Genomic DNA, 21,299 nt, shown 5'->3' with positions numbered 1-21,299 from the left:
TGGATCCTTGTGGAATTTAAAAAAACTAAAGGTAACTATATTTTATGTGCATGCATCTTATACATACTGTTTACGACTCGGAGACTGAAAAGAACTAGTTTCTAGTAGCATATTTAATTTTCCTGTTAGGTTTTTTTAAGTGAATTTTAATTCCAAATTCTAATTTTTAATTGAGAATTTGGATTTACAAAGTCAGCTAATCTTAAACCATTTAGTTCTAACAGGGAGTAAAGTTAGACCACCCTCTTCAGGTGTGATAAAACGCACACAATTTTTATATTAATACCTAGCCTGATACCCCAAGCATTCTCCTAGCCAATGATTAAATTACATTTTCCATTATCCTGGATGAGGCTTAAAAGTTTTCGAAAGAACACCATTTTTGGTCGTTCTAGAGTTTTGCACGGATTTTGCGATTTATAATTTCTCAATTGGATTTACATCCGGAGTTTGGGCTGGCCACTTCATTAAATGTATTTTCTTGCTTCAACCATTTCCTTACAATTTTACAATAAAATTCACTGACAATGAAGCGTCAATAGAATTTTGCTTTCAAGTTTTAAGATTTTTTTTCAAGTAGTTTGACCAGGACAAAAAACCAAAAATATTTGTTATTGTCCGAGAAAAAAGAAACCAAGATATGATTGTTTGGTATTTTGTTTATTACTATAGTTTGAATATATAGTAACGTAATATATTTAACACACTACTAATATTTGCAAAACATGTTCCAACCATTTTGGCCAATACAATAGTTAGACTTTCATTATAATTAGGGTAGCAAGCAGCTCTTATGTGAGCCTATTTTATTATAGTGATATATAGAATGCGTAAAAAAACGGTGCTCAATTCTTGAGGTGATAAAACATAAAAATTTACAAACAAAAATAACACATTACAACTGACGTTTTGTTAGGAAATAGAGCGACTGCACACAGTTACCGTACAAATCTATACTTAGCTCAGTTTCGTTAGATTCGCCCTTCTGCCGATATTTCTTAATTATATTTGAAAGCAAAGCGAAAATTTCCACGTGGATCCAACATTTATTCAATATTTTGTACATTCACATATATGAATAAAATATGATTGCCAAATTCAACAAAAATGCTCTGACTCTAATAATTTTAAAGAGAATTGCAGCAACATATCGACATAATGAGCGACTCATAATGATATTCTAATCATAAAATAAATTTGCCTCTCTCCATCCCGATTCCCTTATTAGCCTTATAAATATTAAATCAATGTGGACGTAAATAGTATGCCAAAAAAGCAAATTTATAAAAAAAAATGTGTAATAGGTGTGCCTTTAAATTGTACAATTTACCACTTATTTTGTAATTTCACATTTCCAAAAATTATAGGATCAAATAATTTTTACCTAAATCAAAACTTTTTTTTTTAAAGTGGTGACTAAAATGAAAAACTAACCCTTTAAAGGTTAAGAGATAAAAAAAATCTAAGACGACTAGCCGAATCAATCGAAAGCTATAAAGGGTGGTTTCATTATATTTTTTTATTATTAGTGTCACTTTTATATGTTGTATTTTTGTGAATGTGAATACGTGATATTTTTGCTTTTAGTAAAACTTTTAATGTATCAAAATGCTTGTAATCCTTATCAGGGTTCCATGATAATGCTTTACTATTACAAACATTACTATAAATTACATACAAACCTTTCGCAGTTACTAAATTTAAACAGAAGGCATTATTAGGTATCCCTGAATGTTTATTTGTTCTGTATAATTTATGATATCAATAAATAAACTAGAAGAAAAGTTTTGTTTTACTTAGATAACACATTTCCAGCAGTCTCCCAAGTGTTTCCTTTATTAATTGAACCCTGGATAATTTTTACTCAAGTTGATATCTCTTGCAGATTATTTTTGACTAATAGATGCAGGATTCTTTGGTGCTTTTAAATAATGTCACAAAAAGTTACAAAAAAAATATATAACAAGATCTAATTAACATGTAAAAACAATAAAACTATACACATCTATAGGTTCTTATGTGATATAATCAATCTCACACCAGAACATTCATAACCCACAAGAAAATGTACTTTCATATTTTACTTTGAGACTCCGACTAGGGCTGGTCGCAGCACTCGTTCATGCAGTTTGTACCCAATTTTCGAAACTACCACAACTGTGCCTGCTTCTTTACCTTCCACTTCCTAAAAACATAATAAGTAATTTTATTATTAACCTAAAATATTGAGAAGCTAAATTCACCTGTTGAAATAGTGCTTCATGATAATTAGGGTTAAACTTTTCATTTAAGGGATTTACTGGCTCTAATCCGTGTCTTTTAAATACATTCTTCAGTTGTGCTTCCGTCATAACTAATCCCTCATATAAACTTTTTAAATGAGGGTTGCTGTCTTTTATTTCATCTTTTGGTACGGTTTCAGTCGCCTTGCTAAGCACATCCGCAACTTCTAGAAGATCTTTGCAGAAGGACTGAATACCAAATATTTTTGCTTCTGAGATTTGTTTGGTTAATCTTTGCCTAAGGTTTTCACCATCTGCCAAAGCTCTTTTGTATTTGTCCTAGAATTATAATAGAAATTTGTGAGGATTATACAGGAGTCTTGTAATTTGACTACCAGAATTTCAAGTGGGCATATTTATTTAGTTGGGCATTAGGATACAAATTGTTAAATCCAAAAATAGTATTCTGATATTACAACTTTTAGAATATATAGAATTTAACCCTGCATAATAATAGTAACAAATGCAATATCTAGATAAGTATTTTAGTAACATATTGAAAAGTAACAACCGAGTGCCCATACAATTATTAGGTATATTTACTGGGCTGGTAATTGGTACTAATGCACCTTTTAGTTTGTACAAGAAGTAGTAATGGAAAATATTTAAGATTAAAAAGTTGGAGAATATTTTGAAGAGCTTAGGAATCCATTTAAAGATAAAATAGAGTATTAAGACTCATGAAATTTTTTTCATCTCAAAAAACATGAATTGTTTTTATATATAGAAAGTCCTCGTCTTAAGATTCAGAATTGTATTTCTATTACTAACTGATGAGAAGTTGTGGAATTTAATTTTTAATGCTGAGTCATAGATTGATCTAACAATTTTTAATTGTAATTTTATTTTAGGTTTTGTAGCAAATGTTGCTTTACTTCGATACACCACGTAAATTTTTTAAATAATTGCTTGCGTTTAAAATTACGTTATTTTCCGTGTTTTCCTCCAAATATAGCACAAAAAAAATTAATACTAGGACTGTTAATATTCTAGTGGCTCACAGGATTCCTCGGCTTCTTCAAAATTCCACTTGTTAGTCAAAGTCAAAATATACTTTATTTGCTAAGTTTACAAACTTGTGCTAAAAGCTTCCTAATCCTAGAATTTATAATACAAGTATTTATTTGGTTATACAGGACAAAAACAGAATACAGAATCGATTTTAATTGTACATAGAAGCATATTTTATATAAACAAAGAAAAAACCAAAAAAGAAGAAAAGAAAAGGCGAGAACCAACATAAAACAAGAATAATAAAAAAAAATAATAATAAAATAAATCTGATCAACAGATATATAATTAATTTTAAATATTAAAATGAATCGTTAAAATACTCTTCAATGCTGTAGTAAGCTTTTGGTAAGTTTAACTTCTTTAGTTCTCTCCTAAACTTTTTAAGGTCTGGAACAGTCCTAATCGAAAAAGGAACATGATTAAATATTTGACGACTAATAAATATAAGAGAGTGTCTCGTAAGTGAGGAGGTGGGGATTGGAAGAGATAAGTTGCCCACTTGACGAGTATTATAACTGTTGCAGGATGGTGGACTTACGGATTTATGTATGAGTGTTGCAGTTTCCAATATAAAGAGTGAGAAAACTGTTAAAATTCTTTCAGCTACAAAAAGAGGTTTACAAGAGACTCTCAGACCAACACCACATAGATACCTTAATGCTTTTTTCTGAATAGTAAAAATTATGTTAAGGAGTCCCTTGGAGCACAAACCCCAAAATGGCAACCCATAACGGATATGAGAGTCTATTAAGGCGAAATAAACTGAACGAGCAAACAACCCCCCCAACTCATGCCTGGCAACCCTGACTGCAAAACAACCACAAGAAAGTTTAGCAGCGAGGCCCAAAATGTGGTTGTCAAACCTTAAACTCTCATCAATGAAGAGGCCGAGAAATCGACAATAATCTCTACCATGTAGTGGGCTCTGCTCATCAAACAAAAAACCCTCTACATTACACTTAAAGCCCAGAACAAAAGTCTTATCAACATTGAATACAAGCTGATTGCAGATGCACCACTCTTTAATTTTGTGAAGGTCCTCTACTATGAAGATCTGACTACTTTTTGATCTTTGTTATGCCACAGAATTGTAGTATAATCGGCAAACTGAACCACTAGTCCATGCAGTGATAGAGAGCTTAAGTCATTAACGTATAATAAAAATAAAATAGGACCCAACATTGACCCTTGAGGTACACCACATTTAAGATGTGCTATCCCTGACGAAAATCCAGATGCAACTAGAGTTATATATTTACGTAAAAACACTATTATAACATTGATAATAAAAACAATAGTTATAACATTGTCAATATATTATTATCACTCATATAAAGAAGTAAGGATACAGAGCTCGATAAAAAAATAGTTCACTTATACATACATACAAAATATACACATTAAAAATGCAGATCTGCAACCTGAGGAATTCATGACCTAACTCCTCAATTAAATAAAAGCATTTTTCTAGAGAAGAAATTGTTTTATTTTATGCTTAAAAGAATTTTGAGATGATTATTTATAATATGTGGCAACTTGTTGAAAAATGAAGGAGCATAATGGTATGTAAAATGAAGGCATTGACGAGTTGTCGTCACGAATTGTGCTTATGGGCCTCTTGAACTAAGGTATAGCCAGAGAGGTTCATTCGAAGACACAGGAGAGCCTCAAGGATGTGTTGTGCTGGAAGTGTCAATATCTTTAGACTTTTCCATTAAAAAGTCCGTAATATACAATTTTTAAAGTTTCCACGTCGACGTTTTCTGAAATATTACGAAGAACGTATATTGTCGTTTTTTTTTTATAGCTTTCAAAAATCACCGTTCCATCCAGAGTTAATCCCAACAACTTGATTTTTTCATGGTTTTCTAGGATGTTATTTTTAGTTTATCAGTAACAGTCTATGCAGGTCCATTTCAATTGATGCCTCTTCCATAGATTTAGATTTTATAGAAAAGTTGTTATTGCTAGCACACTATAAAATCTTGCATGGTGGCAGGGTACTCCCCAAATCATTGACATAGATTAGGAAAAGCAAAGGTCCCAAAATTAGTCCCTGGACAACACCATGCCCCAATAGTAACCACCATATAAGCCTTGCCTCAGACCATTCACCATTTATTTCTGTAATCTATCTGCGATCCAAATGATACCCATACAGGAGCCTTAAGGTTATCCCATCCATAATATCTAAATTTTTCAGAAAGTTATTGATAGATATCATGCGATACGCATTTGATACAGTCAAAGAAAGGCCTTGGACAACTATGTCACAAAGGCTAACTATTACTTCGGTGGTGGATTTGTCTTTTCTAGAATCAATATGCTCCTTTATCATAATCATTCTCTTCAAAGTATGTACACAGTTGATTAGGGTTTAGTGTAATAGATCTGTAATTTGATGGAGATATATGGTTGCCAATTTTAATGCCTTTCAAAGATGGAAACTGTTCTGCTGATTTTAAATTCTTTGGGATAGATGCCTTGCTTACATTAAGCCAAACACCAAGCACTTATATTAACACAACATTAAAATCTTTACTGCACTTCTTTTTTAGGTTGATGCTCCTCTTGATACCTCTTGTTGAGTTACCTCATGGAAAGTAACTTTTATGTTAGGTTCTTGTATGTTGTAAATAGAAGGCAAGGGAATTATTTGCTAAAGGCAATGCTTTTACCAGGTTTTCTGTTTTGTTAGAAAAGTATTCATTACAGTCATTCGTGACTAAATTAACAGTTGGGTTAAAATTGGTATTTATGAGTTTTTTTTTAGAATTCTAGGATTTCATCTAAAAATGTGGGATTTCCCTGCCAAATAAAGAGAAAAAGCATTTTATGAGTGACAACATAAATATTTGGGCTAAAAGGAATAATAATTTTTGAGACAAGAAAAATATACTAGGTGAATTGGCAAAAACAATATACAAACGCTCCTACAAAGAAATTGTATTTTTTAAATAATAATAATTTGTCTGATATGACCTCTTTCTTTTCTAATCTTTATGTTTATTTCAATTTCTATAAATGTGAAGTAATAGAACAAGAAAATTGGTAAAAATTTAGTTCTCTCAAAACTCTTGGCAAGAATATTCTCTTCTTGCATCACCAACTAACATGATTTAACAATATGGTAGTCATGTTTGTAAACTGAATTGTTGGGGACAAAATATAATTTTATTTTCTTTAGATGATAAGCATAAGGTTCATAATTGTGAAAACTGTCTCCTCTGACATAAATATGATGGTATTCTCAAAGGGAGTGGTTTAAAACTTCACAGCTCATACACCTCAAGATACATATTACCGAAGGTATTTTCTAGGGCTTTGAGTCCATAAATTATAAATAAAATTCATTTAATTTTTACTTAAATTTAATTAGTCTTATATAACTCCACTTCAACCCATTTTTAGCAAATATAGATATAAATTGAATATAGGTAACCCCATTATTGTGCTCAAACCTTATTTGAAAAAACTTGGATATATTGTGTCAAAATGGCTAAATCAATTAGTTACTATAAAATATAAAAAGATTTTAGGAAATTTAAGTTTCCATTGAAGCTTGCTATCAACCTATAAAAGTAATCTATAAGAATCCCTGACTTACATACAAGATAGCACTACAGGTATTCAAAAAACATCACACATTTCTGTAGAATTGGTGAATCCAAATTTTGTTAAGTTACAAAACAGCATTTTAAGGACCAAGAAGTTACATAATCGTAATTTTATTTCTAGCTCAATTTGTACCATAGACAAGCCCAGAAAATTGTAAAATAAGCATTGAGACACATTTTACATGTATATGTGAGGCAAGTTTGTTACCCTTGAAGAGGGTGCTATATTATATTTTAATTTTAAACATTCATTTAATTTTCTTCGTAGGTTGACAATGAATCTAAAATACTCCTTTTACTATATAAACCTTATAATTTTAACTATTATTTTACCATTAATTCCACATTTTGCTGGGTAAGTTCAGACAATTGCTTGTTTAATCTTTCAATGTCCTCGTTTACTTTCGTTTCCTGTGGGGATGCAGATGGGGCTTCTGAATCAGTCTTTTTGTTCTCCTCAACAGTGTTGAAGCGAACTTTGGTTATAGCAATACTTCTAGAAGGTTTGAAACACCAGTTGTAAATTCTATAGCTGATAAAGGGGTTGCCCTTACCTGGAATTAAAAAGCACAGATTCGCCTATACTTTGACCGCATTTTAAAAGGTATCTAGCGCTGACAAGGGCCATTCTTTGGGCAATAATAATTTTGATTTTATGGAATTTTTAACGTAAAATAAACGCTAAGCTGACGATCACATTTGACATGGGATTTTAAGGTTAAGTTAACAATTCCGATAAGACTGTGACGTCATTATTAACATATTATGCAAGTTGTTGTACGCGTTGCCTAATGTGAAGCGAACTTAAGCTTAGTGTCACATATTTTTAAGTTTTGTTTAGAAGGAACATATACGTGCGTAACGGAATCACTGCCAAGAAATATAATAAAAAATGTGGCGATGGGCTATTAATTTAATTGTTTCTAGAGGATTTTGACCAAAATATTGTAAAAATAAATAAATACAAAACAAACTTTTTGTGAATCATTCCCACAGCGAAAACGGCTTAATTTATTCCGCCAATGACATTTATTACAAGCTGACGTCAACATCTGCCTGTCACCCGAGCCTTTTTGCAAACGTCAACAAACCACCAAAACCTATGATTTTTCTTAAATCATATAGAAGAAAAGACCGAAAATAGAGTTTAGATCAAATAATTTTAATAGATTTCGATAAGTAACTGCTTTATTTAAATCTATACTAAAATATGTTTAACTGGGTGTATTTCTTAGTTATTTATTGCATAGCCAGCACTTCTGCATTGTACTTTCACATAGGTGAAACAGAAAGAAAATGCTTCATAGAAGAAATTCCTGATGAAACTAGTGTGGTTGGTAAGTGTAGGAACAATGCAATATTCTTTTTATTATTATCTAACATGTTTACTTTTTAATAAAAGGTAGGTACTCTTCTTAGTGCCCTTACATAATGCCTCCTACAATAGTTTCTCCAACATATTTTTTAGTACAAATTATCTGTGGATTGCTTTAAAACTCTCTGGGTCTTGTAGCACATTCCTTCTTAGATTATTGTACTTTTCTCCTGATTCATCCCAAAAGTAACCACAACATTTTTTAAAATTCCATTAACAGAAGAAACTGGAGCACTTTGGAATATTTTAACTATCTACATCAACCTTTTGCATACCACCTTAACTGGATTAGGTTGAGTTACCCTGCAAAAAATTCTTTGAATATTCATTTGGCCTAGAAACAACCAAAAATTTAAATATTATAAATAAACCATATCACAGAAAATATTATTTTAAAATTGTTCATGTTTTACCTCCAACAGCAGATTTTAAGTGATGAACAGCATTAGGTATTGACAAACAGAAATTTTCAAAAATTATTGACAACCAGAACTAATTTAGCTTTTATCTCTGAGAGACAAAAAAATGCTTATGCCTTGACTGATTTCGGTATCACACCCATGATAAACACAACTTAGGCCAACATTTTGCATAAATAATACATTGTAAACATGTTTCTATTCAATTAATATCCCATACATTTGGAGTAAAGCAGCAGTCTGTTGAAATGTGTGACACTTCTATGAAAGAAAACCACCATACTTTGTACTGCAAAAGTTATCTATAAAAGCTATATATTCCCTTTAATTTTTAGTTATTGTGTATGATTTAATTTACAGGATCATTAAGATTTATAATCATTTTCTGTTATATTTGAAAAAAATTATAAAAAATAATATTTGCTCCAACTCAAACCATACCTGGAAATCTGAAAAATGTTTTTTTGGATATCAAATCTTGTTATCAAGTTAGGTTGGGATATTTTAATGTATCCTAACTAACCCTAATTCGGTTTTTACTGCAAAACAAGTTTGCACTGGGGCAAATGAATTCATACTTTCGACATAAATGGCCTTCAAGAAAACTAATTTACCCTCAAATCTATTTTTAAGTAATATAGATTTTAAACTATTCTCACATACATTCCTGTTTGTAGCAAATAGAAATAATAATGTGTTTATTGATACATACATTTACAATAATTTTATAAGAATATTTAACATAACATTATCATCAATTTTTTTCAAAGTTTCACATTTCACCTCCATTTTACACACCATTACTGACATAATATAAATGTTATAGACTTATGCGGATTTTGTTTCTTGTTTTTAGCTGCATTATTAAAAGTTATTAACACTACCCATATTATTATATTGTAGTTTGTCTAGACACTTTGCATAAATTTGATACACCTTAAGTAATAAAAGAAAAATACGTTATATGTTAATCAAGCACAGTAACAAACCAAATAGGTATAAAAAAATTATTTGAAGAAATGTTCCATTCATTCCAAAATCCATTAAAAAGAAAAAATAATTCATTGAAGAAAAAGATATATTTATCAGTAAATATAGTAAAACTTACAATTCTTCCTTTCAGTAAACTACAAAGTCCAACTCTATGATCCCAGAACAGGAGGTTTCATGCCCTCATCCCCTGGTATAGGAATGCACGTAGACATTCGAGACCCTGATGACAAAACCATCCTGTCTAGAGTCTACTCTTCTGAAGGAAAGATCTCTTTTACCTCTCATGCTCCAGGAGAACATGTTATCTGCATGTATTCAAACAGTTCTGCCTGGTTTGGTGGCTCACAATTAAGGGTCCATTTAGACATACAAGTTGGAGAACACGCCATCAACTATGGAGAAGTGGTTCAAAAAGAAAAACTATCAGAGTTACAGCTTAGAGTGAGGCAACTATTAGATCAAGTTGAGCAAATAACAAAGGAGCAGAACTATCAAAGGGTAAGGAAATCACATGATTTTTATTGAATTGTAATAATGGTAAATATCTTTTGTAGTTCAGAGAAGACAGATTTCGTCAAACAAGTGAAAGCACAAACTCGAGGGTTTTATGGTGGTCCATCACCCAAACCGCTGTACTGATCTGTATGGGAGCGTGGCAGATGAGACATCTGAAGAAGTTCTTTGAAGCAAAGAAATTAGTATAATGTGGTAAAAGTGTTCTACTTTTTTTTTTAAATATATGTATGTTTTTCTTGTTTTGTATTTTTGTCTTGCTCATTGTTTAATAAATTTTTAATAACTGGGAAAATGTATTCTTTTTACATTCATGTTTTACGGATATTGAAAAAATTTATTACTTATAAATAAAATATAAATGATAGCATTTTGGAATTAAAAATTTCTGTGGATTGCGCACTTGTAGACACCCACTTATGTCACCACAGACAATAATGAACTAGCTCATGCATTAAACACAGGAGTTTTTGTGACAAAATTTGTAGCGGAGCTAATTAAATAAATCATTTCCAAGTAAAAAATGGTTTGTTAATTTGATATTGTGTGTGCAATTATGAACTTTTGAAACTGTTCAGAAAAATTATTCACAGTAAACCAAAAATATTTCAACGGAACAATATAATTTAATTTAATAGACGGGATCAACCCCATTACAAAAAAAAAAAATTACAAAGTTCAATAGTTACACCTAACCATAACTGGTTTTAACTGGCAAACCAACATAAAATCAACAGAAGAGTTTACATAATCTTTCTAATTTGATTCCTAAAACTAGACAAGCCAATGCCCACAACTTCAATATCCTCATGGTTGATAATATTTAAGGTTCTTTCGATAGGGGAGTGAGTGGCATAGTTGGTACTGTGAAAAGGCAAAGTAAATAGTCGGTTTCGTCTTGAGGGGACATTGAAGCTAATTCTACCGAGAAGGTCGGGGCATACAAGAAGCTTAAATATAAAGGTTAAATCACCACGAATACGTCTTTCTCTCAATGTTGTCATAGCCAGCACTTGTGCATAATCATAAACATGATCGTTCGGTATTTCCAAATTTAACTTAATTAGACAAAATCTTAAAAACTCAGTCTGAATCCTTTCAAGGGCCAGACAGCTGTTCATGTAATAGTATATAGTAATATACTATACACTATTTTAATTAGGGCTCAAAATCTGAATGAAGTTATATTTAAAATAGTTTTACAAAATTTGATGGTATATTCACAAAACTGCATAATTAAGAGATCTATATAAATAAGTTTTTTGTTAAAAACCATAATCGTTAAGGTACCATAATCGTTAATTACTTCAAAACTTCTTGAAGGACTAGACAGTTAGTCTAATATTGTGTTTTGGTAAGTAGTTTTTAGGGGTTAGCTAGCTCCTGTTCTGTGTGATATTTAATCATTTTAAGAAAAATAAGCGACTAAACTCGGAACCTGTTTCGAGGGTTGGTTGGATTAGCATGCCTGGTGTTTAGTAGGGGTTGTTGCTAAAAGTTAGGATGGTTTATCTCGGAATCAATTTATCTGTGAGTTCTGTGCCAATTTGACCAGAATTCATTTTCCATAACATTGGTGCGGAATCCTTTGATCAGTTAAACACTATTTTTTCCTGGCTCTTTTTGTATTAATTACGTCCGCATTCAAATTATACTCAAAACATGCTATAGTTCCCTGTTCTTTACAGAGCCGCTGATGATGAATTAATAATAATTCGAAACCGCGGCAAGAAATACTTGTTTTTTTTCTTAATTTATTGACCAAAACACCCACATCATTGACACCTGTATACTTACGAATATTTATCTCTTGAGTAACACTAATGCGGCCATGTCAAATTGTTAAAAAAAACTTCTTTCAAATTTGTATTTGATACATAATAATTTATTAATATTTTTTATATGTCTTATTATCTATTATAACTTACAGGTGGACGTGGCGTCATAAATAGTTGCCATACCTACCCAATGACACCTTGGACTTTATATTTGTTACAAAAAAAAGTCTGTTATAAACCTAACAGTTCTGTAACCTAAACTTGCACCACGGCATTCTCATCGTGTATATTTAACACCACCTCAAACTCTTCATTTTGGATGGGTTCGACTTCGTTCCCGGAACTACCCGAACTGCCCACTTTCTCGTACCCGGTCACATTATCACTGTCAAATTCGTTCCGCAGTTGCTCGTAAGGGGGCTCACTATCCGTAGTCCTGCTCGCACTATTTGAGCTCTCGGACGTAGTACTTTTGACTTTTTCGTAGCCGACCGAACCGGAATCTGTTCGCGACAAAGAGTTACTTTTTTCGCCCGAATGTGGTTCGCGCAGGGTCTCGTAGTTCGGATCCGGCCGATTTACGGATTCGTAGTTCGGATCGCTTTCGCTTCCGCTGGATTTTACCGCTGCGTAGTTCGGATCGATTGGGTTTTCCGGGACCTGTTCGTAGTTGGGATCTTCGGGCGGTTCCGAAGCCACCTTAAGTAAAAAATTATTATGATATAATAGGCATGAAGTTACAATATGTTCTTAGTAGTTATTCTTTCTAAGGTGTTACCATAAGTATTGTATTCTCGATTATCTTTAGTCAAAAGCAACAAATGCGCATCGTAAAATCGAAAAAACCATAGCAAGTTAAAATTATTGTAATATATACATCGGTTCCAGATGTATATTTTTGGTCAGAGAGAAAAATGTTTTTATTCTGATTTCATAAACACTTATTCAGCTCTAACCTATTAACCACTCTTTTTTGAATACTGCGGGTATTTTCTGTTAAAATTAATGTGTATGCCTCTGATTGTATACTCGACATTGGTTTTGGTTTTTATTTTTAATTATTGATTTCCTTAATGTCAAGACTCAACCCTGATATTTAAATAAATTAATTTAAAACATGTGAGTAGCTTATTAAATTAATTTGGATCCTATTTAATGACTCAAAACTTTATTATTCTTAATAATTAATAGTCATTTGTGACTACTGGTTATTTAAAAGATACCTACCAAAAGAGAACCATTAGTTAAATCTTCATTTAACATGCATATATTTTGAAAAGAAAACTTAAAAAATTGGCTGTTAATTGCCCTGATTTAAGCAATCTACATATTTTCCTGTATGAAACATTTAAAGTATACAATTTATTATATGCTTTTTAATGTTTAAAAAAAGGAACCTATTATATAACTTATATATTAACCATTAACCTATTTAAAAATCTCCCAAGGAATGTATGAAAAGAAACTTAAGTGAAAAACAATTACGGCTCAAAATCAGAATGAATAATGTACTTATATTTAAAATAGTTATAAAATTTAAACAGACAAAATTATTATAAAGTTACACCGTCCTGTACGATATATTTGACAAAACAGCATAATTAAGAGATATAATTTTATAAATAACTTTTTTATAAAAAATACACTAATTGTTAATGACTTAAAACCTTCTTGAATGACTAGATCTAGTATAATCATAAGTAAGGAGTAGGCCATTGGTTATGTGGGTAAACCTGTTTATGATTTGGTCGTTAGCTGGGTTGTGAGTTAGATGGTTTCACCTGTGCTGTGAAGTTTAGCCATTTTAGGAAAAATAAGCGACTAAACTTGCTGTTCTTAGGGTCAGGTGGGTTAGCATGCTTGGTGTTTGATAGGAGGTAGTTTCTAAAGGTTTAATATTAAAAGGCATAAAATAAATTTTATATTTTAGGTATTCCCACAGGAAAATATGTAGATGGCTTAAATCAGGACAATTAGCTGGCAATTTTTTAAGGTTCATTTTCAAAAATGTGTACATGTTAAAGACAAAAGGCTTTTAAATAACTAGTACTCATAAATGTATATTAATTATTTAAAATAATAAAGTTTTGAGTATTTAAATAGGGTTCACATTAATTTAATAAGCTACTAAAAGGTTTTATATTAATAAATTTAAATATCAGGGTTGAGCCTTGGGCATTAAGGGAATCAATAATTAAAATAAAAACGAAAGCCAGTGTCTAGTTTGAATGAACTTAGTTCAGATCTTTCCTTTTCAAAACGGTTAACTGATTATTTTAAAATTATTCTTGACTCAAAGTCAGAAAAAAACACCCAAATGCCCTATTAACCGAGTTCGTATCTTCCACGGCTGCCGAGATAGAATAACTATATATAACTATATATAACAATATAGAATAACCCATAACCCTTAACTATTTCAGAATAAATTAATATAATAAGATAACGACAATACTAGGAAGCCTACCTTTTTTTTCTTATTTACCACAGAATATCCAGCACTACTCGGTTCAGGCAGGGAACGCCTCAGTTCTTCGTAATTAGGACCAGCCTGCATCGAAACCTGATTGAGTGCCTCATAACCAGGATCAGAAGAGGCAGCTAAACTAGGTGGCCCGTTAATACTGGCATAACCCGGTTCACAATCTAATCCTAAAAAATAAATGAACAAACACTCAAAAAGTAACAAAAATAACCTGAATATGACAGATCTTACCTTTAATTTTTTCATATCCAAAATCACTATTCGTTGTCGAATTCTTCTTCAATGTTTCATAATTATGGTCGGCGCTTTCTTCAGATATTACGGCGATGGGTATTGAACCTTTTGTTGACCCGTTTAAGCTGCTTTTTTCTGACCTAAGAACGCAACAAATCACATAAAAAATAAATATAAACCCAAAGCTCAATCTTACCCATCATCGTTTACATCGTCCTTTTTAGTTTTATGCACTTTAGCATAAAGATCATCCAGATTTCGTTTAACTTGAAGTTTTTCACTGAAAAAGTCAGTGTTAACAGGGTCGGGCGGAGGCGGCGGTAATGGTGAGTTTGCTTGCCGTTTTTCTGGTTTCGGGGAGCCAAAGTTGGCAGAGCTTGAAGATGATGCTAAAGCAAATAATATTATTATAATTATCTGAACATTATATAGCTATGTCTGCTAACCTTGTCTAGAATGTGTATGAGAGTGGGACGTAACATGCTTTAAGGCATCAGAACTTGAGGCTACGGGTTGTGGAGGTGGTTCATATAAAGCGTCAACTTCCTCCCTATATTTACAAAATTATAAATATAATAATAATATTTGAAAATTGTAAATCTCATTACAATTATTCCCTCATATTTGTGGTACATTTTTATTCTTATATATGTAGAAAATAATACTCCAAAAAAGTTACTTTTCTAGGATCCAGAAGAATTTCCTCAATTAGTCTAGCAGCGTAACTAGTAATTTTTATTTAAGAATATTATTTTACGTAGTTTTCTGTACGGCATTTAATCTTTTCACAAGTGTATTTATCAAATTTTGAATGTGTATTCCATCGAATTGTTATACCTAAATATTTCATACTATCGGGTTTTAAATAAATAGATACAAGGAAGAGAATAATTAAAATTGTCTAGACATAAAAACAAAAATGTCGCATCATAAAAACCATTTGTAATGTTAAAACGTACAAATGCGTGTGGAAATAGAGACAAAAGAGATTAAAAAACGTTCCAAATAATTGACATGAAGCAATCAAAATAATAAAAGAAGTATTATAAGAACAATACAGATCAATGCAAAAAAGATACAAAAGAAATCTAGCCAATTTACACATATTAATATAATTAAAAGCATACAAAATAACTCGTGGTTACCTATCATCACTGGCCCTTTCAGCGGGAGGTATATTAATTTCAGCCTCGACTGTAATAGGAAGAGGAGGTATTCTAGCATAAGTCTCACTTTCACTAGTATAAATAGGATTATTAGGATCTGGGATTGTAGTATATACATCATCTGCAAATAAACTAGTAAAAACAAACATTAATTCAAAGCATCTTAGACGTTACCAGAATCATCTGACACTGTGGAATAATGAACGTCTAATTTTCTCTTTTGCTTATTGGTAACTGCGTTTGTTTCGGCCATTATATTGGCCAAAGGTTCTCTTACACTAATACTGGTATACCCCTCTGAAAATATAATTTTGCATTATCGCTAAATAATATATAGTGTGACTTTTCAATTATTAAAGCAATTTTAAAAGATAATCGTTACTTACTGGAAGAATCTTGAGAATCACCACTAAAGTTTATAGGAGGGGTCATATATGGTAACTCGTAGCTAGCAGCTATGCCGCCAGCTACCGCGGTAGCTGCTGGGATATCTGCAGGTTCATTACTATGTGCAGAAGACCTGCGAGAACGTGATGGTGTCGAAGAATTTGCTGATATACTTGGAATATTATCCACTCTATAATGTTAAAGAATCCTTCAATTGATAATATATTTGACCTAATTATAATATGAAACCAACAAGTATCTCACGAGAATGTAATGATCATCTCATACAATATTCATGTGATTCTTCTCTTAAATTCTCAATTAACTTATAGGTCAGTTAATTGCTCTATTTAGAATACTATTAGTATTAGTAATTATTCAAAATTTAAAGTTAAATAAATCTTTTTTAAATGTCTTCTTTAAAAATAGATCTTTTCCAATAAGGGTACATATATTTAATTGATCTAAATAGTTTAATAAATAGACCGAAAGATGATGAAGCGCTCTCGAATTAAGCTTTAATTAGATAGTTATAAAAATAGCTTTCAAGATATTAAAAGGTGACTTAAGAAGCAAAACTTTTTTACTACTCTGTTGTGGTGATAATGGCTTAATCAGCCAAAAGCGCTCGCTAAAATTGTTAATAAAGTTTATTTTTTCATTTAATTTATGATTCTAGCAAATCGTTGGAATTCCTAAAAAATTTTAACTTAGCAGAATTGAAGAAAACATCTTAATGAAAATGGCTTTTATATAGAGTTATCTGAAATTAAGACTTACCTCAACAAAGTTACTCTTTCCTCAATACTGGCCAAATTTTCCTCATTAACTGCAGGCCTTGAATTAGCAGGCTGTACCTGCGCATATGGATGTTCGAGCTTCGATTTTATTTTATCATACTTAACTCGTTCGTATGGCGAAAACGTATCGTCTGCCTGACTTATGGAACTATGTTGAGAAATACTTGTTCTGACGTTTGGACGGTTGGAAGATGCGGCTTTATCTGTGTAAATGAGTGTATAAGAAATTTTGGAAATTTATTGTTCATCATATTCTCACTTTGGTTTTGATATTGTCCTAAAGTAGCATAATGTTCAGAAGAATTATCACCATTGGCATCCCATGTGATCCCAGCTGCCATTTCAGAAGGGATGTCTGGAAGGCTTCGTCTTGAGTTAGTTATGGTGTTTCTGTAGGGAATTTTAGTTAGATAACCCATTATTTGTTTTTATTTTATAGTGGGGTAAAGAAAAAATGTTTGCCAATGTCATTTATTCTCATTTAATTAAAATTGTATAGTTTCGTAAGCAAAATTTTAATTATATTTCTTAAGTATCAGGCTTATCAAACTAAAGCTTTTAATAGTAAAAATAAACAAGTTATATACGAGTATGTCAATGTAGCCAAACTGAAGCTGACTAATCTCTCTGTTTTATCTACATAGTTCCTGCACATGTATAATTATTACTAAAATATTTCTTTATGATTTAACTAGTGAGTCACTAAATCTAATAAATACATCCTTGAATAGCACATAGAAAAGAAGCGCTTGAATATTAATTGAAATTAAAAGTAAAATAGTATTTTCCTTTAAAAGAGAATTTTGTTTGTTTTGTTGTTATAAACTTATATAACAAATACACAAATTTAACACTATCCAAAGTTCTTGAAGGTATATTACAATTATAAAAAAAAAGGTGTAACACTAAATTAATAATTCTGATTATTATCATAATAAAAGTATAAATATAAGAAGAATATGAAATATCTTTACTCTTCAAGTCTTTTAGGAAAAATATAATATAGCCAATCCCAAGGTAATAAATATGTTAAAACAGTATCACAAAAGCACACACAGACATATAAGTAATAAACCAAAAGAACAGAATAAATGCTTAGCTTATATTTCATATAAAAATCATATATTATAAAAAAGCACCTTTTGTCAGCAGCTTCTCCATCAGACAATCCATTCATGCAAGCTGCTGCAGAAGGAAGATGATTGACATTCTCATCAGGGTTTTTTTGTGTTACCATGCCATCTACGCCAAGCCATTCATTTCTATACAAGAAAACAGGGTTAAGGCAACAAAAAAAAACACAATGATTTAATTTTAAAACAGGATGCAACAGAAAAGATGGGTGTAAGGGATTACAGACTTTATTTAAGGGTTTATCTACTAATTTAAAACTGAATCAAAAATATTATAACTCCAATACTAGTGCTTTAAGGTATCTCTCAAACTATAGGTATTTTAAAGTTTGGGAATTTATGAGTTTAACTGAGATTTTGTAAAAAAGTGGAAAATTATGTACTTACCCCCAGTGCTCTGACAGCATTTTTTTTATTCTGGCTATCATCAAGAGACAATATTGATATTGGGAGAGGTTGAAGTAGGAATGGGGTTAAGTTAAGTTGGGGTTAGTTAGAAAGAAATTCCCATTTTTGGTACTTATCAAAAGATATCATATTTTGAAAAATGAGGCTGATCATGGATTTTTTGGTAGAATCAGTAGAGGCACAATCATCAGCACTGGTGTCACAAGCACCTAATTATACTATATACCCAGATATACTAAAGTTGTAGTCAGAATCAGATATTGTTAAGCATGAAATACTGTTTATGTATTATGTAACCAAAACTTAAAGTATATGAAAGATTTAATTATTAGTGATATATTATTTGCGGTTCTTATAATGAATTTAAGAATATGCAATTAAAAAAATTTTCACCTCAAAAGATCTGCCCTCTAGTGCCTATAAACCTCTTAGAAAGTACAGTCAATACAAGAATATTTCCTATTTGAACATGAAAATATTCCAATTTTAATCATTTGTTTTATTATTTATGATAAGTAAGTTATTACTCTAGTTGTTTTCTTGTTTTGTATAAGCTCAGTATACAGCCCTTACATACCTATAAGTACAATTAATTGTGTATATTATAAGAGTATAAAATAAATAAAAAAATATTTATTTGATTTTCTTCATTTTGAAATTAAAAAACCCTAGCAAATATTTTATTATGAAACCACAGCAAAGTAAATTTGTGCTACAATAAGGACAAAATTTTGTTGTGTTTTCTAGCATTTAGAAATTACACCCTCAACAGATTAAGTGCACAAAGCTTAGATTTGTGAACTATTTAAATAATATTTTGGTACAATATTAATTAAGTATTTCAAAAATATAATTAAAATGCAAATATGTATTGTTTCTATTCTAGGAAATAGAAAGAGCCATATTTGAATTGTTTATGTTTCATACAATAACTTTTCTTTAAAAAGAGTAGACACTATGTTTTCCATATACATTTCTGTTCTGTTTTTTATATCTTGCAAGATGGACACTTTTTCAGTGGTGATACAAGTTTTCAAGCGGGAGTTAGACTAAGTATCTTTTATATTTTTATGTTTGAAGTATTATTATGTTCCACAAGACCTTCTTGTTGGTATGTTGTATAGTTGTTTATAAAATTCAGTATTTTTACAATGTGTTACTACAAATAGACATTTCTTTACTGAACAGGTAAATTTTTGCACAAGTTTTAAAAATGGTTTCCTTGTCATTTGATAAATTTATTCAAAAATATATTTTCTTTTCAATCCATGTTTATTCTTCAAAATTCACTGCATATAAAAAACAATGAATACAATATTGAGAGCAATCAGATTATCTTATGACACACAGGGTGGATGCGGCAGTGCCTTATAATAGGTTGAAAAGCCAAACAGGAGATAGATACTGGAATTTTAAACTTTAGAATCACTGCTCTATTTAAAATTCAAAGGGTAATCATGGATCTGTTGATTGCTCAATCTATTAATATGATAAATTTTTGGGTCAGGTATTAACATTTTAGCACAATTATGGATTTTAATTAAGTGTACCCAAGTTTTATTGTATGTCTTTCAATTAAATTTCATTACTAACCTTACTTTTAGCTTCACTTTGCATATTATTTATTTTCTATGACATGTGTAACTACTAACAACAATTTGAATTTCAATGCCTTGTCTTTATTCAACTTAAATATTCCAGGAACATTATCTTATTTTATAAATTAATTAAACTATTAATATATTAGTAAATTATTTGTATAATTACACAAAATTAACTCACCAAACCTGATTGTTATGGTCAATAATTTGAAGATTGTTTTTAAGTTTTTACTAAGTGTATTACTTAGCGCCTTAAATTCAATATATTTCATCTCATCTTAAAGTGTGAATAGAAATTGCATATGGCTCAGAATTGAATAATGTTGTATCTATTTTTTGAAGTCATAATTTTGAGAGATCCCTTAAAGCATAATTCAAAAACTCCTCTAAGGGATTTACAATTAATGTGTTTATTATTTACTATAGTCTATATCCTCTTAATTAAACTGTAATCAATAGAAACAACAATTATATTTGAAAAATGGGATATTCTTACTTTGGTGTCTTGTCCTTCCAACAGATGCACAACATTAAAAAGGACACTAAAGAAATAGAGACTAAAGCTGAAAGCAAAATGATCCACATCATGAAGCTCCTCTTGGAGTAGATCCTTTCTCATATTGTGTTATACCAGTAAATTGCAGTCTTTTCATCCCAAAACTTAATTAGTAGAAACACCACATCTGAGTAATGTAGTAGATTGGTTCCATGTTCACTGCTGTTTTAGATTTGGGAGGGTCATTTTCCTTGCAGTTTTTGGTAATAAAGCATATTACGGTATAAGCATTAATTAATATTAGAACGTTAATTGCTAAGTTAATTATGTTGAGAGTCACTAATTTTTTCGCAAAAAGTTTTCCTAATTAAAGTTTTTCTGTTTTTACTGTTTTTTGTTTTGGAATGCACACATGTCAACAAAACAGTTATGTCAGAAACGTCACTTACGGTAGAGGTAAGCTCTAATGGTCGGTAGTACCAACAGAAAAAACGCTTTCGTTGCGGAATAAATGCGGAAAAATAATTGCAGAATTTGAATGAAATTTCGAATTAATAATTAAAGTTATTTCTTTATGTTTTTACTATTATACTTTAAA

At 30.8% G+C, this 21,299-nt stretch overlaps 3 protein-coding genes and 1 long non-coding RNA gene across 5 annotated transcripts; 1 reads left to right on the top strand and 3 right to left on the bottom strand.

Moving 5' to 3' along the window:
• Positions 1 to 1,943: 1,943 nt before the first annotated feature.
• LOC126736072 (grpE protein homolog, mitochondrial) lies at positions 1,944 to 7,644 on the bottom strand. The gene is made up of 4 exons (XM_050440277.1): positions 7,468 to 7,644; positions 7,247 to 7,409; positions 2,244 to 2,561; positions 1,944 to 2,185 (listed from the first exon to the last, which is right to left on the bottom strand). Exons 1-4 carry the CDS (start codon positions 7,539 to 7,541, stop codon positions 2,081 to 2,083), a joined length of 660 nt encoding a protein of 219 aa, XP_050296234.1. The 5' UTR covers positions 7,542 to 7,644; the 3' UTR covers positions 1,944 to 2,080.
• Positions 7,645 to 7,970: 326 nt separating this feature from the next.
• On the top strand, positions 7,971 to 10,462 carry LOC126736725 (transmembrane emp24 domain-containing protein eca). The gene is made up of 3 exons (XM_050441239.1): positions 7,971 to 8,250; positions 9,831 to 10,198; positions 10,255 to 10,462. Exons 1-3 carry the CDS (start codon positions 8,124 to 8,126, stop codon positions 10,402 to 10,404), a joined length of 645 nt encoding a protein of 214 aa, XP_050297196.1. The 5' UTR covers positions 7,971 to 8,123; the 3' UTR covers positions 10,405 to 10,462.
• On the bottom strand, positions 8,020 to 8,947 carry LOC126736726 (uncharacterized). The gene is made up of 2 exons (XR_007660745.1): positions 8,702 to 8,947; positions 8,020 to 8,591 (listed from the first exon to the last, which is right to left on the bottom strand). It is a non-coding gene; the product is annotated as an uncharacterized LOC126736726 (long non-coding RNA).
• Positions 10,463 to 12,076: 1,614 nt separating the features above from the next.
• LOC126736650 (uncharacterized) lies at positions 12,077 to 21,120 on the bottom strand. Of its 2 annotated transcripts, XM_050441113.1 has the most exons (12): positions 20,702 to 21,120; positions 18,203 to 18,325; positions 17,323 to 17,453; positions 17,044 to 17,266; positions 16,263 to 16,453; positions 16,051 to 16,173; positions 15,856 to 15,997; positions 15,157 to 15,260; positions 14,907 to 15,099; positions 14,708 to 14,850; positions 14,459 to 14,643; positions 12,077 to 12,690 (listed from the first exon to the last, which is right to left on the bottom strand). In XM_050441113.1, exons 1-12 carry the CDS (start codon positions 20,791 to 20,793, stop codon positions 12,247 to 12,249), a joined length of 2,094 nt encoding a protein of 697 aa, XP_050297070.1. In that variant the 5' UTR covers positions 20,794 to 21,120; the 3' UTR covers positions 12,077 to 12,246. The 2 variants fall into 2 exon arrangements, with proteins under 2 accessions (XP_050297070.1, XP_050297071.1); XM_050441114.1 differs by lacking the exon at positions 18,203 to 18,325.
• Between the last annotated feature and the right edge of the window lie 179 nt (positions 21,121 to 21,299).

This window comes from Anthonomus grandis, chromosome 5, assembly GCF_022605725.1.
Source record: "Anthonomus grandis grandis chromosome 5, icAntGran1.3, whole genome shotgun sequence".
Taxonomy (NCBI): Eukaryota; Metazoa; Arthropoda; class Insecta; order Coleoptera; family Curculionidae; genus Anthonomus; species Anthonomus grandis.
This window is presented reverse-complemented; position numbering and strand designations above follow the sequence as displayed.